Here is a 15735-nt window from a genome sequence, read left to right on the forward strand (position 1 = left end):
AATACTCCGCTTTTCCATACCACAGCTGAATTTGACTCTGCCAGTCTCCAGACTCCCCGGTTCACGGGCCCTGCCTCACGTCTTTGCCTCTCAGTTCTGCATTGTGAGTATCGTTCAGACATATGCCGTCGAGAACATGGGAAGAGGCGGGCATGTCGGACGCGGCGGTGATCGAATGGCAAAAGCCTTCAGACATGTCGAGCCCACAACCTCAATACTGCAAAACAAAGCAGACAGTCCAAGGCTGTCTCCGCATTTTCAATTTGGACGCTGATTCGAGGTTGGATTTCAAGTAAATTGTAACCAGGCTTTCTCGAGGGCTGCCTTGTAAACAGTTCGAATCGGTAGAGTCCAGAATCGGGTAAGGATGACTGGGGAGGACAGATATCTGATGCACTGGGAGTGAAATCAAACATGAGAGAGAAGAAGAAAGAAAGTCCTAAGGGCACCGCAGATTTCCAGAGCTTACATAGTCCTGTCCATTTTCTCCTCGCAACGGGTCATGCTCATGCAAATGAGGCAAGCTTGTCCTGATTGGCAGATTCCCTCCTAGTCCCTCATCTCGCAGGCAGAGTCCTTTTAGACACAAATCCTCACCGTGTCACAGGGGCCCAGCCCAGCGACAAGTTCAAGCGAACCTGGTTTCCGATTCTAGGGCCAATGCAATTCACCTCTTCTATCCTCTCCAGTTAGGCACATATCATGCACCCTCCGTTGCTATCTTTTAGGTGCATGCGTCACTCCTCTTTTCGGCTGTTGGCCGACCTTCTAGGTGCGATACTGGGTGTTACCCTGGGGAGATTTGCTTCTACAGCACAGTCGTACAGGAATTAACCAGTTCCACCAAATTCCGAAACCGCCTTCTCCTCCTCTTTTGCACCCCGGCAGTTTTGGACCCCAGCAGTGACTCGGGAAGTGACTTTGATGCCACTGGCTGCGGGATCTTCCTTTCACGCTTTTCCAAGCCGGGCGCATCCAAAACGGCGGGTCAGGAAATGCCCCCGATTGCTGGGCTATTTTGTCATTATTATTCCGATCATCTGAATCACGCAAACACTGCCAACCAGGGCAACTCACCAGTCCAGAATAATCCCATCATCTAAAGCATAGGTTGCGGAATAGAGCGGCGTGGGACTTTCGTAGGATCTGAAGGGCAGTTCGGCAAACGAGTCTCGGTTTAAAGATTCCTTTGTCACTATCGACTGTGAAGAGGTTGAGGGCTGGTGCTAATAATGGCGGGATACGCACGATACAATGCAAAAGGTGTCATTATGATAAATAGCACTAACGATACGACCTATCGTCGTCGTGGGAGACATATACAGAGAGGATGGCCTCAAGGGCACCGAGCTCTCATCATGACTAGTATGCACCCGCCACTACAATTGGCACCAGCCTCCAGGTCCACTGTGCTGCACAAACAAAGTGCTTATCGAGACCGAAAGCTAGTCAAGATCAATGGACTCCAGAGCAATGAGCTATGAGGATCGTAGAAACGCAGTGAAGAACCCTCTTGCATCCCCATTGCTTGCGGGTTTTGATCTCCGACTCGGTCTTTACCATTTTGGGAATAGGTCGGATATCACCTTGGTGGTGCGTTCCACGGCGGCCTTTTCCAAGTACTCTTTCAACTGGAATCCTTCAACAGCCAACACACCTCGTGGAAAGCCCCTTTCTCTCTACGAACAGTTCTTTCTTCTCATTCACTCCTCATCTCTCCGCGACACAGCCAGGATCAGATCCAACAAGAATCATGGGCGACGTCCTGGTTGAAAACCCGTTCAACACCGTTGCGCCTCACAAAAAACCACCCATCTCCGATTCTATTCCCGACGTCGATTCTTTAGAAGGAGCTGGCGCAGATAATGGCGATGAATACTCTACTTTGAAGAGACTGCAGAGACACTTAGAGTAAGGACAATCGGAATTCATCGAAGGGAGCCAGGGCTGATGATGAACAGGTATATCAAGCTACAGGAAGAATACATCAAAGATGAGCAGAGGTACAACTCGCAGACCTAAGAGTTGATAAAAGATTGACGTTGAGTACAGATCCCTGAAACGTGAACTGGTGCGGGCACAAGAAGAAATCAAGCGGATACAAAGTGTGCCATTGGTCATCGGCCAATTTATGGAAGCTATTGACCAAAAGCAAGCACTCTCTATCTTTCGCCATTTTACAAAATGCTAACTCTGGGTAGCACCGGCATCGTACAATCATCTACAGGCTCCAACTATGTCGTCCGCATCCTTTCCACTTTGGATCGTGAAAAGCTCAAGCCTTCTTCGTCGGTGGCACTGCATCGGCATTCCAACTCCCTTGTTGATATCCTCCCTCCTGAAGCCGATTCTTCCATTGCGATGCTTGGAGCCGATGAAAAACCCGATGTCACTTATGCAGATGTGGGTGGTCTGGACATGCAAAAGCAAGAAATCCGTGAAGCTGTCGAATTACCCCTGACTCACTTCGACCTTTACAAGCAAATTGGTATTGATCCTCCCCGCGGTGTGCTGCTATATGGACCTCCGGGCACAGGAAAGACAATGTTGGTCAAGGCAGTGGCAAATAGCACGACTGCCAGCTTCATCCGAGTGGTGGGTTCGGAATTTGTTCAGAAATATCTGGGCGAGGGACCGCGTATGGTTCGAGATGTTTTCCGCATGGCTCGCGAGAACTCACCTGCTATTATTTTCATTGACGAAATCGATGCGATTGCCACGAAGCGATTCGATGCGCAAACTGGAGCTGATCGAGAGGTCCAGCGTATCCTCTTGGAGCTGCTCAACCAGATGGACGGGTTTGATCAGACTAGCAATGTCAAGGTCATTATGGCGACAAACCGAGCCGACACCCTGGATCCTGCCCTTCTTCGACCTGGGAGACTGGACCGCAAGATCGAATTCCCATCCCTTCGGGACCGCCGAGAACGTCGATTGATTTTCACCACAATCGCCAGCAAGATGTCGTTGTCGCCCGAAGTGGACTTGGACTCGTTAATTGTGAGAAACGATCCGTTGTCGGGAGCAATCATTGCGGCGATCATGCAAGAAGCAGGATTACGCGCTGTGCGCAAGAACCGATACAATATTATTCAAGCAGATCTCGAGGATGCATACTCGAGTCAGGTCAAGGGAGCACAAGAAGCCGACAAGTTTGATTTCTACAGATAATCATAGTCACCAAAATGGCACCATCGGCTAGCATGTATAATTTGGCCGGGTTTCGGGGCAAGGTTGGATGGCATTACAAGGTGTTTTGAATTCGAGGCATGGAGAAACCTGGTTTGGAAAAGAGCCTAGCGTCTCACAATAAAATGTCCGGCAGACAAATATGCTTGGGTGAAACCATTTGCTGATAGAAAACCGGAAGTCGTCGAGCTGTGTGCTTGGTCTTTGTCCCGCGTGTGCTTTGAGGCACTCGACGCCGAATCCATAGTCAGATCTAGAAATGTGAAGTATCACTTCGGTAGAGCATTAATAACGCAACCTCTCTCACGATTCTATGGGGCGTCCCGAGTCATGTGACTTACACCAGCAGCAGACAAAGTCCGCCGGGCGCAGGAATACGTAAAAAGGAAATCTAACTACGAATAGAGGGTTAGGGGCCGCTTTATGTCTAACTGTAAGACTAGCGCGCCAAGGCCTCAAATTCTCATACGGGGACCCTTGTGAAAAGTCCGTTCACCTGTATGCTGGATTCGATATTCTATGATACCTCCTCTAGACCATTGGCCGTGGCGTGGCTGCATATAAATATGTACGTACATTGTACATACTTGACTACAAGTCATCCGTATCCTCAGGCAAATCGAAGGTTGCATCGCGAAATGGCGTCTCCGCTAGGCAGAAGTGGCATGGTGCATTCGCATCGGCGATTGCGTCAGAAACAATTCGCGATTTCCTTCCCAGCATCTCCCAGTATTCGCCCTTGCTTACCTCTCTCCACCTCTTTTCAGTTCTCCTCACCTCTGCGGTCTGAGGTCATGATCTGCTCGTCCTCTCACCCACCCCCTACCCACATTCTAATTTTGAGCCTCCCTCACTTGGAATGCTCAATTAGGCCTTTCGAATCGTTGTGCACCAGTACCTTTCAAACCTCTTTGGGGCCCCTCCCTCTTCCCTTGGCTCACTATGGCCTGGAAATTTGCCTGTCACTCGGGTCGGGTGCAGCGAGTATTTTTCCCCTGCTCTTGTATCACCCACACACGTCATCATTTTTTTTTTTTTGTCTAACTGCCCTATTCCAGTACCCGACGTGTCTGGCCTTCGGTTTCCCCTCAACCCACTGTTCTCGATTTCTCTGAACAAGACACACTGTTGCAAGTGTGCACTACGTTTCGGACCATTAGGTTACTAGCAAGTACCGCAGCTAGCCAGACATTTTCTGCCTGTGCCCATTTGCTATCTGATGAGCCTTTCGGGCCCAATTTCCGCCCTGCTTGATCCAGTTTGGTGTGGCGGGTGGGTAGAGTGGCGGATTGAACTGTGTTTCTCTAATCAGTCTGATCTCTTTGATGGCTGGCGATCGCCATTGACCTGCCGAGTTTCCCTGCTGACACGTCTCTGATTCGTAGGCCCGTCCCCCGCCCACATAACCACGCCGTTCGGGACAAAAAAGTTCTACCTCACGTTCCATACCCTTTCCCCCCCCCCTCTCCCCACCCCAAAAGCCTGCTCGCCTGCCCTTCTCGCCCGCCCTACCACGATATATGAGGCGCCAGCGCCTTCCCAGCTCTGTCGACGTCACTTCTGCAACGGCTGACGTTGTTCCCTCATCTACGTATTGCTCCATCACAACCCGACAATATGGCGAGCGCCGCAGTCGCAACTCAACCACCGCAACAACATCTGGGGGCTGGCCCGACTTCTCGCACCTCGTCGCCTATGGATAATAAGAAAGCCACAGTGCAGCAACAGGGTTAGTCTCCCTTGCCGCCCCCTATTTGGAAAATTTCTTCAGCACCAAATCGACTTCCCACGAACAATGCCATCAACATCCATCTATCGTGCACAACCAAATACTTCTTGCATCACGCATGCGCTTCGGTGCGCATTTTGTAAATTAATGCTAACAAGCTGCGGCTAGATTTGGCTACCAGAGCTTCACCGTCGCAGTCCAAATCGTCAGTACCTGGTACGCGTCGCCATGCGCAAGGTCGATTGGGAAATCATCACTAATGGGACTTGCAGATTCACAATCAAACTCGCTGGCCGAAGATTCCAAGCCTGTCGTTCAATCATCAGAACCTCTCGCACCACCACCGCGACCAGCCGCCACCAACGCCGCAGACACCCCAGATTATTTCTCTACCCTACACAACAACGGAAGCGGCATTGGTCAAGAATTCAATCCTTTTGAACAATCATTCGGAGCGCCTTCGACGGAGACACCGGGCAAAAACCTCTTGCCTCCCGTCGCCGCTCTCACATCTCCTGCCATCCCGGGCGCCAGCTCAACTGGAGGCTACAACTGGCAAGGTTCACTTCGGTCGGGGCCATTGAGCCCTGCTATGTTAGCTGGTCCACAACAAGGTGATTACTTTGACAGTATCGGCCGTGGTTTCCCTACCCCCAACGAGTCATCCCTTCGAACTGGCTTGACTCCAGGCGGTGGCGGGTCTATGTTCCCGGCCCCTAGTCCAAATTCACAAGCACTCTTTAATTCATTGCAAAGTGGCGGTGCCACTCCGGGCACTCTGGATTTCCATCGCACCGCTATGAATGCAGCTGCGCGAATCAAAAACAACCAGTTTGCCAACACATCTAACCCACAGGATTCCCTCCCACAAACTAACAACATGGATACTCAGCACGATGCGACAGATGCTGCCAATGGCCTCTTTATGCTAGCCAAAGGAGGTCAAGCTAACAATCAATTTGCCGTTCCTAATGCGGCTCAAAACCAAATACCACCTCGCAATGGCCAAGACCAGAAACGAAGTAGTGGTCCTAGCGGATCCGACAATGGCGACAGTGCGGAAAGTCATGAAGAATCTCCCAGAACGAATACTCGTGGAGGTCGTGGCAAGAAAAATGCCAAAGCAGAACCCGCCAATAATCGAAGAAAATCAGAGGCTAACCCAAAAGGAAGCAACAAACGATCTAAGGGCAACTCGGGGGCTGCAAATGTGGATCCTGCTCTGGATCCCCATGACGATGATGAAAGTGAAGTAGAAGAAGAACCACAACAACAAGAGAATACGACCAACAATAGTAGCAATACCGGCAATAAGAAGATGACGGACGAAGAGAAGCGAAGAAACTTTCTCGAACGCAACCGGTGAGTTTGCCCCTTTCCTTTCGGATTGGGGGGAGAGCACAGAAGCTAATACCAAATAGTGTCGCTGCTTTGAAATGTCGACAGAGAAAGAAGCAGTGGCTAGCGAACCTCCAAGCCAAAGTGGAAATGTACTCTGCGGAAAATGACAGCCTCAACACCCAAGTTGCTCAGCTTCATGAAGAAATTCGGAATCTTCGTACCCTCCTCATGGGTCACAAAGATTGCCCTGTCGGTCATGCTCAAGGTATTGGACAATTTTTGAGTGGTCTGCAAGATCCAACCGGGTTTCCCAATCAGCATGTTAATCCATATGGTATGGCTATACCAAACGGTGCAGCAATGCAACCTGGCATGCAGAGAACATGATTTGTCGACGTCGTGCATAGCAGGGGCCGAAGAAATGCAATTTGAAGGAATAATCTGAATCGTCATGATCATTGAACACTATCTATTCTTAGAGGGCATCGGAATTGAAAAAACAAAAGCCAAAGAATTCAACTGGGGTCACCCAGGAATTCTCACACTTTACTTTTTCATTTTCACCTCTGGAATGGGGGAGCTAGGTCGTTATGCAACAGGCCAGCTGTTCGGCATTACAACACTTGTCTTTTTATATCCGACTCCTTTTTCAACGTCTCACTGTACATAGAAATGGATCTTGTACAGCACCACAAAAGAATGGGTGAGGGGTGTTTCCAATGGTATGGCATTGATACTCTTTTTCTCATGCGTTATGCGAACACACATACGGTATGGGGAAAGGATGCAGGATGGAGCGGGAACATGGTACCTGGGAAACGGCGTCACGGTGATCTCTCTTACTCCTTTAGCTCAACTCAGCAAGCAGAAGATGGAGCGTCGTGTGCTGCCGGTACTTGATCCAAGTCTCCAGACATACCCTTGATGAGTGTTGAGTTGGAGACCGAATTTGTCCAAATTTAACCAACCTAGCTGTGTCAGAATAGAATGGATGATGAGCAGACATTGGATTCGAATATCTTATTTAACCTCCCCGGCAATGATATCTTCATTTGAGAGTCGAGACTGATGCATCACATGAGCGGCCTCCGGGGTTCTGCCGCAATAGCAACGGACGGAATGTCTTCGCGCACATATTGGTTCAACAGAAAAGTTGAACAATCTACAAGAAATACGCCCAAACAAGTGCACTCACGTCAACAGGGACCTAGCGGTTGAGCAGTAAACTTTCTGCGCACACAGATTATCAAGCTTTTAGCGACATCTCGCTAAAACTCATTCTAATTGATACAATACCTCCTTCGGCTTAGAACAGGCCCGTTTTCCAGGGGACCGTGACTATCAATCAGTAGGTAGTCGGATGGATCATACTCACCCAGGAATGACTGATTATGTGCAAACTTGAGAATTTTTACAACCTCCAGAAAGATATCAAGTCTCGAATATGCTGACCTCGTCTTCTTATTCGTCCTATCAACTAGCCATCGTCGATCTCGACGCGATATCCAGTGTCCTTGCTGCAACTTTGTACGACGAAGAGTTGAATGCACATATATTCCCTTACCGCCAATAATGTCCCAACGACCATCTGGCGGCATGGAGGAAGAGAATTTGTGAGAAGTGATGGGGTTACAACAGCATATGGGTTATCAACTGAGAACCCTGGAACTGGCCTAGTTGACCAAAAAGGCTTGAAGTCAGAGGTGATCGCTGATGTCACAAAATGGTCGAGAGCTGGAGAATGATCTGACGCATTATGGGGTGCCGTCAGATCGTGGGATCCGAGTGAGTATTGTCCTTGTCTATGAAAGCCTTTTTTTCCTAGTTCAGAATTGTCAGTCTTTTGCTGAAGGATCAGGAGATCCAAGTTGGATACTCCGTGTTTGCGACATATTATTTTGACATATCACAACACATCACATCTGCTTTGATCTCAGTACTGGCCAGAATGGCTTGAAGGAAGGATGATGTCTCCAATAATATCACTCCTCCATAAAGTCCACCGATTCTTTGCACGCAACTGCTCAATGCCCATACTTCAACATTGGATCCTATACCATTCGCTAAATGGAACTTTGGCCCTTGAATACGGCCATTCATTTCCCAACACTTGCCCCATCCACCATATCGACGCAATCATTGGGAGCCCTGTATGCTCGGTGTCGCTCCATCCTTCCAGCAACGGGAATCGGACAAGAGCTTGTCATCTGGAGCCTGGAAAGAGCGAGAATGGATGGGCTGCCAGTGGTCGTTAATGGAGCAAAGGCACAGCAGTTTTCCATCAGAGAAGCGGATTCAAGTTCTTGGTGGGTTATGCATCCGGGGAAGCCACGGCGGTCAATAAGGGCGGGAATAGGAACGGTGGAGCAACAGACTAGGGGCAACGGAGAAAGATAATATCCTTGAAACCAATTGGTGCAGAAACAAGAACTCTCTCGCTGTTCGTCTGGTTCAAATAATGTAGACATGTCCAATCACATTCCTATTTCTCTATTGGAACCAGTCTTCAATTCTACAAGCTGATGTTCACCCCTCCTTTCTACAGTTACATCGAACTCCTAACAGCTCCATCCTTCGTATCGGGACAATCACCCAGGGAAACATTGAGTAGGTCCTCACAAGGAGTAACCCTGTGACCCATCGAAATTACGCGTCCAGCTCCTCTCAACATGTATATTCTCCTGATTGCCGATAGTCGCCCTGCATTGCTACTTCGCCATGACGGCTCAAACCGCATCCGAAGTTGGTCTCCTACATCTGGACCAAGGTTGTACGGCCGAATCAGTTTGCTTTGCCTTTTACCATGTATGTTGAATTTTTCCTGCATCTCGAGTGTCGCTCGATTGGATGCTTCAATTCCCCCGGTCTTTGCAGGTCATGCTGGTCACAGCGCCCATATCGTCACTTTGTGTCATCAAAAACTCTGATAGAGCGCATGTCACTTCATAGGAACCGGTAAATATATACACAGGATATGCAACGCCTCAAAGTGATTTCTGTTGGAGGAACGAGGCTGTGAGCTTGATTCGGTTCTCGAAGTTTGAGGTGAAAACTTACGACATCTAAACTTGTTTGAATCATCGCTCCTATTTCTCGTGAGCCATCCTGAAGCGCTTGGATACTTTCAATATGCAACATTTGTTCCTCTGGTCATACGAAGGCACAATTACGACACTTGAATTCTCAGAAACACCATCGCCAAAAGATGGATTGTGGGTAATTGCAAGCGCGAGAGTATGCAGTCCTATCCCCCATGGATATCGCTGGACACTGGCCGAAGAATTATCTACAGCTCCGAAGGTGGTATGACTACTAGAAAAGGAGTCGTGAAATCATTTTCCATCCGGCCTGGTGGAGGTCTTGTTGAACTGGACACTGTTTCTGGTTTTGTAGGCGTGGCATGCCATGTTCTGTACAGGAACGGTGGCACGTTGGCAATTCCATGCTTGTAAGTTCCATACAACATCAAAGATTCTTCGCGAAATTCAATTTCAGCTCGACCCGTCAGGAACAAGCAGGGTTCAGGATAAGGTTCGGTCTCATCATGCTTTGGTCGATCCGACTGGACATTAGATACTTGTGGTCGGTCTTGGAGCCAACTTAATTCGCATATTCGACGTACCGGAAGACGGTGAGATGACAGATCAATGGGAAGAAATCGACGACTTGGAACTCTGTCGTTCTGGAGACAAAAATTGCCGTTTGTGGGCAGCATAGCAGCTGGATTTCAGTCTCCGAACGAGATATTGGTCCGGGACAGATTGGAAAGCTTCTGGCAATCAACGATGGATTTGGCAAATGGGAACCCACATTAGACCACTCTGCATCCCGCGGGACGTTCCCAGAGAGTTTGCTAGACAATCCCATCATAATCTAGTCCTTGACGACATCCACGCCTCTTCTTATACATTTACCACTGCTAGAGGACGAACAGGAGATCCAGTGGCGCCGAAAAGCTTGAGTGGGGAGAGAATAAACAGAAATTCCTTGACTTTCTCCCGCGACAGCTCTTCCAAGTCCATGACTTCAATGATGTGAATCCCATTTTCCCAGAGGAAAATCCCATGGCAAGGTCTCTGTTTGAAATTGGGCCCTAGTTGGACCCTATCAAATGCAATGGTGTCCCCTCCAGTGGCTCGAACTCCATGAGAGGCCGACCATTTGCCACCGCTCTCACCCACTCCGGGGACGCCAGTAGCTTCTCCCAGATATGCGACAGGTTCGAGTCGCGTAGTGCCTTTCAACGCTGGTATGTCCAGAAAGACGCCCCTACATACCATAGGTTCAATGGTTTCCGCTCCTAGCACGTTGAAGTGCCCGCCCTTGCACGCTTCAGCGGCATCAATCCCGTCATAGAGGACTCCCTTGTTCCCGACGTGATAGAGCGCATCGATGTGGGTGCCAACATGATCACCAGTGACAATCATGGCATTTGCTGATGATCCTCCCTTTCCAGTGTAATCTCGGTCAGTATAGCATGTTTATGCATTATTCCCCTTGATACTCGGAAGATCCATTCACATGGCCCAAGCGTTGTCTCTAGTTCCCAAAAGACACCAAGAAAGACCGTTCAGCGGATTCGCGCAAATAACAGACTAGATCATTCCGAGTCCGCAATGCGGCTGTCAATCCCCCACCGCGACAAGGTCCCTTTTCAGCCACCCAACACCCTTTCACATTTATCAAAAGGCCGAGGTGATGCTTAACCCAAAAAATTTGTCGAACACTAATGTCTATTCTCCCGAAGAGACATATGTGGATCGCCCGAGGTCTTCATTATCAGACACATCATTTTGTGCATCACATAATTCAGAGGACTGGCCACAAGCACGGTAGCTTCCCACGGGGGCCATCTGTTTCAAATTCCAGATGTTCTGCCTCCATATCTCATGACAATCCATGTCCGAACTCCGATGGGCGGCGCGGTACCGGCCCCTAATCGGATCCGGTCGGCCAACAAGTGAGGAGTTCAAGTTCAATGCTTATCAATGACCACGTCCGGAAGACTCTCAATTACAATATCGACCAAGGGAAGCAACAGACCATCTTCATTGGACACTGAGATCCGCATATTCAATTTTGTCACCATGTCTCCTTCCAAAATCAAAGACGAACTCCGTATCTTCACGCCCATCGGTCAATTAGGGCAGGGCTGGAGCGAGCAGATTTTCTGGGACGCCCTTGAATCTGGAATTGACGGCATCATCATCGATGGCGGCTCTACTGACAGTGGGCCAGGCCGTCTGGCACAGGGACGAACCAATGTCCCCAAAGCAGGGCTTGAGCGAGATCTGCGAAATCTGGCCAAAGCCTGTCAAGTATACAATGTTCCCGTCCTTATTGGATCTGCTGGTGGTGATGGCGAAAATGCCATGGTGGACATGTGTGCCAACATCATTGCCGAAGCGGTCCGGGACAATGGCTATCGTCCCATGAAAGTCATCAGTATCTATTCTGAGATTCCAAAGGATCACATTCGCCAGAAGCTCAAAGACGGTCTCATCAGTCCTTGCGGCGGAGCTGTCCCTGAACTTACCGAGCATGACATTGCCACAAGCACCCGAGTTGTCGCACAGATGGGACTGGAGCCGTTTCTACAAGCGATGCGTGACAATCCTGGCTTTGACGTCATCGTCGGTGGTCGAGCTTATGACCCGGCCCCTTATGCTGCCTTTTGCCTTTATCATGGCTTCGAAGATATGGGTCAGTCGTTTTACATCCTCTATCATGCGTATGGTTACTTATCCGAATACTCATTGTAGGCGTCAACTATGCTATGGGGAAGATCATGGAGTGTGGTGCTCAGTGCTCAATTCCAAAATCAAGAGAGGCAATTGCAGTTGTCCGTCGCGACAGCTTCGATATGATTCCTCTTGATCCAAAATCAAGGTGCACGACGGTCTCGGTTGCTTCCCACTTCTTGTACGAGAAGACCAGACCTGATGTCCTGCACGGACCCGGTGGAGCTCTCCACCTCGGCGGCACCACTTACGAGCAGCTCGATGATCGCAGTGTGCGTGTTAGAGGCGCCAAGTTCCAACCAGAGCCTGAAGGCGAATATACCGTCAAACTCGAAGGCGCCCGCAACAGCGGCTATCACACCATCTTTGTTGGAGCACTTCGAGATCCTATTTTGCTCTCCCAGCTTGACCCCTGGGTCACCACTATTGAAGCTTCAGTCAAAGAGAAAATGGCGCACATTAAATTTGATTTGAAGATTCACAAATACGGACATGACGGTGTCATGGGTCCTCTGGAGTACGACAGAACCACAGTGCCCAAAGAAGTCTGTATCTGTGGGCAAGTTCGAGCTCCGACTCAAGATGAAGCGAATCAGGTGGCCAGCATGACCAAGTTTCATTTCACTCACTTACCATATCCTGGTCAACTTGCCACGGCCGGAAATTTCGCATGGCCCTTCACACCATGTGAAATCCCCATGGGCCCGCTTCCCGAATTTTGTGTGTACCACATCATGCACAAATCTGATCCTCTGACCTTGTTCCCTATCAAGGTTGATGACGTCCATGGTGACAATACCTTCGTTGTTCACCCTCGTGAGTCTAAGTCAAATCACATATCCTTAATTGCTGTCCACTCTACTAATTCGAACTTCCCAGGCCCTCCAAAAGTCGAGCAATCCAAAGCTGCAGCTAAGACCACGGCAGTGAAATCGGAGGGATCACCCCAGAAGTACTACCTGAAACCGGAACCAGCTGAAGGTACCTGCTACCTCGCTGACGTTGCGTCAGTTCTTCGCAGCAAAAATTCCGGTCCCTACGAATTGACCCTAGACGTCATGTTCCCTGACCACGAGATTTATGAAAAGGTCAAGAAGGCGGGCATCTTGGAACGAGAGACCGTCTCCAAGTTGTATAAAGTCGCCGAAAACGATGTCCTCGCCTCCCTATTCTTCGACCAAGCAATGGCATATAAAGCGACTATCAAGAGGCCATCAGTGTCAGGAGGATTTGCCGAGACAGATACGCATGGTTCGCAACAGCATATCCCTCTCATGTACCTGACATTACCATGGGGTAGAGTGTGAAACGATTCTAGTTTGGACAAGGAGTGGCCGGTTATGATACTTTTTAAACCCCGTAGAAAGCTCAATACATCTTGCCTTCAAGAGCAGGTATATCGTCACAGCTTTTCTCAAGTATTCAAACACGTCTACGGTAAACTTTTACGATACACCGTCACGTTATGAGTGTGGAATCCAAAAACACTACTTACTGTAGGTATTCGTGCCTAGGAAAGAGCATGCTCGTGATCGCTGTTGCTAATGTCCAAACATGTATCTTTCCGATTTCAATCCATGCTCCATGATCACTCATTACATACCGAGTATGAATGCATGCCCATTGTCAGGCATTTCAACAAAGTCATGCAATTTTTACCAGACACGCCTCGTCAACAAAAAGACATCAGGTGAGGACAAATTCCAACCGAGAAAGCATCGTACACTTTTTTATTGTGGTAACATGTCCCCGGCCGAAATTGGCACATTCTTGCAAAAGAAAAGATCTAGGACTCACGACATCCCCCTCTCTCATTGGTTTCCACGCCGACGAAACTGCTCCTACGGATCAAGAGATGAAAGATCTGAAAGATCAAGCAGGACCCGGATGTCGAGGTTCTCTGCGTCGAGAGCGTTAAGGACAAAGACACAACACCACCTTTAGAGACAGCCTATGTCTACCGGAAACCCGCGAGACCACCTCCCAAGACAGGCTTGGAGAAGAGATTGGTCTGGAAGATGGATTTGCTGCCCGTCCCGCAGATGGCGTTGATGTATTTCATTACGTTTCTGGTGTGTGCCTACATTCTTTTACTCTGCAGCATGCGATATACCTGGTCGGTTCCTGGGTGGCCCTTTTTTTCCGGCTGACACTTCAATGTGGAATAGGATCGAAATAGCTTTGGAAATGGTCGGATCATGGGACTTCAGAGGGATCTCCATATGATGAACCAGGATTATTCGAGTGCTGCGCAGCTTTTCTGTAAGAAAATACCCTCTCTTTTCCCCCTTTTCAATGTCATTTGGCTTGCGCCTGTTCGCCTATCCACATGCTCATACGAACGTGCCTAGTTGTCGGATACCTGCTTTTCATGCTACCTGGAAACATCTTTCTCCGCTGGATCTCTCCTTACTTCGTTTTCGGATGCGGGATCATATCCTTTGGAGCTTTTCTCTGTGGCATGTCAGGCGCCCAAAGCTACGGGACGGTCCTCGCAATGCGGATCATGATCCGGGTAGCACAGGCGTTCGTCCAAGGTATCGGAATGTATTCGGCCCTTTGGTATACGCGAACGGAAGTGGCAACACGAGGTGGTAAGCAATAATACGCTCTCCTCTCAAGGGATTTGGAAATTGAAATCACACATGAAAGCACTATATTTCTCCGCAGCGACATTATCAGGAGCCTTCAGTGGCCTTATATCCTACCGAATTGCCCAAAATCTGACCGAGGAAAAGACCGGATGGGAGCCATGGCGCTGGCTACTTCTGATCGAAGGATTGATGGGCGTATTCATCGGTATCTTAATCATTGTCCTCCTCCCTGCTTTCCCGGATCAAATGAAAAAAGGCAAAAATTGGCTCTTCTCAAAGGAAGAAATCCAACTTGCCATACAGAGGTCATCTGGCAAGTCATTTGCCTTGTGGTCAATCTACCCCGATGCGTTCTGCAAGGCAAATCTATCGACAGGTGCGTCACAGCGTGGAATACCAGGGATTCCAAACTTCGTTGGCCTCAAGTCTGCGCTGATGGATCCCAAAGCATGGTCCTTTGCGCTGATCCAAGGAGGAGCAAGTCTTCCGGTCACTTCGATTGGAATATTTCTACCTTCGTTCATCCGAGGCTTTGGCTTCAGCGATATCGACGCCCAACTGTTCTCCGTCATCCCGTACGCCTGCGCGTTCGTCGTCCTTCCTACTATGTGCATGATCAGCGATCAAATCAACCGTAAAGCACCCTTTATCATTCTTGGTTTCATAGCGGCTGCTGTCGAGCATCTCATATTGCTATTCGTCGAGTCCACAGCGGTCAAGATCGTGGGTACCTGTTTTATCTGTGCAGGCGTGTATTCCTCCGTCGTTCTCGATGTCACCTGGTTGGCGATCAATAATGGCGGATTCACCAAGCGAGGCACGACATGGGCTTTGGCAGAGATGGTCGGTCAAGCATTTGCTATTATGGGCGCCAATGTATACGATGACAGACCTCGGTATGTCAAAGGCCATTCAATCGCTTTGGCGTTCTTGCTCCTTGCTATTGTGCTCGTGATGGTCAATTGGGCCTGGATGAGGCATGGTAACAAGAAGAGAGATCGAATTCTGGCTGAGTATGGGGAAAGAAATGAGGTTCATCCTGACACCAACAAGTCATTGGAAGAGAGGTTTGATTATCACATCAACTCCAGGTACACTCTATGAGGTAAAAAGTGGCTTAGCTGAGATCAAGTAAAGCCGG

General features: G+C 49.1%; 4 protein-coding genes across 4 annotated transcripts; 3 read left to right on the plus strand and 1 right to left on the minus strand.

Moving 5' to 3' along the window:
• Positions 1 to 1753: 1753 nt before the first annotated feature.
• Z518_09779 (uncharacterized protein) lies at positions 1754 to 3171 on the plus strand (the record flags this gene model as incomplete). The annotated part of the gene is made up of 3 exons (XM_013412396.1): positions 1754 to 1911; positions 1962 to 2003; positions 2202 to 3171. The coding sequence occupies 3 exons, from the start codon at positions 1754 to 1756 to the stop codon at positions 3169 to 3171; spliced, it is 1170 nt and encodes a 389-aa protein (XP_013267850.1).
• A 2006-nt stretch (positions 3172 to 5177) lies between these two features.
• Positions 5178 to 6646, plus strand: Z518_09780 (uncharacterized protein; the record flags this gene model as incomplete). Its single annotated transcript, XM_013412397.1, has 2 exons — positions 5178 to 6280; positions 6340 to 6646. The coding sequence occupies 2 exons, from the start codon at positions 5178 to 5180 to the stop codon at positions 6644 to 6646; spliced, it is 1410 nt and encodes a 469-aa protein (XP_013267851.1).
• Positions 6647 to 10161: 3515 nt separating this feature from the next.
• On the minus strand, positions 10162 to 10686 carry Z518_09781 (uncharacterized protein; the record flags this gene model as incomplete). Its single annotated transcript, XM_013412398.1, has 1 exon — positions 10162 to 10686. One exon carries the CDS (start codon positions 10684 to 10686, stop codon positions 10162 to 10164), a length of 525 nt encoding a protein of 174 aa, XP_013267852.1.
• A 660-nt stretch (positions 10687 to 11346) lies between these two features.
• On the plus strand, positions 11347 to 15698 carry Z518_09782 (uncharacterized protein; the record flags this gene model as incomplete). The annotated part of the gene is made up of 7 exons (XM_013412399.1): positions 11347 to 11962; positions 12022 to 12789; positions 12880 to 13301; positions 13881 to 14072; positions 14169 to 14262; positions 14352 to 14594; positions 14653 to 15698. 7 exons carry the CDS (start codon positions 11347 to 11349, stop codon positions 15696 to 15698), a joined length of 3381 nt encoding a protein of 1126 aa, XP_013267853.1.
• Between the last annotated feature and the right edge of the window lie 37 nt (positions 15699 to 15735).

The sequence above is a fragment of the Rhinocladiella mackenziei genome (genome assembly GCF_000835555.1).
Source record: "Rhinocladiella mackenziei CBS 650.93 unplaced genomic scaffold supercont1.8, whole genome shotgun sequence".
In the NCBI taxonomy this organism is placed as follows: domain Eukaryota; kingdom Fungi; phylum Ascomycota; class Eurotiomycetes; order Chaetothyriales; family Herpotrichiellaceae; genus Rhinocladiella; species Rhinocladiella mackenziei.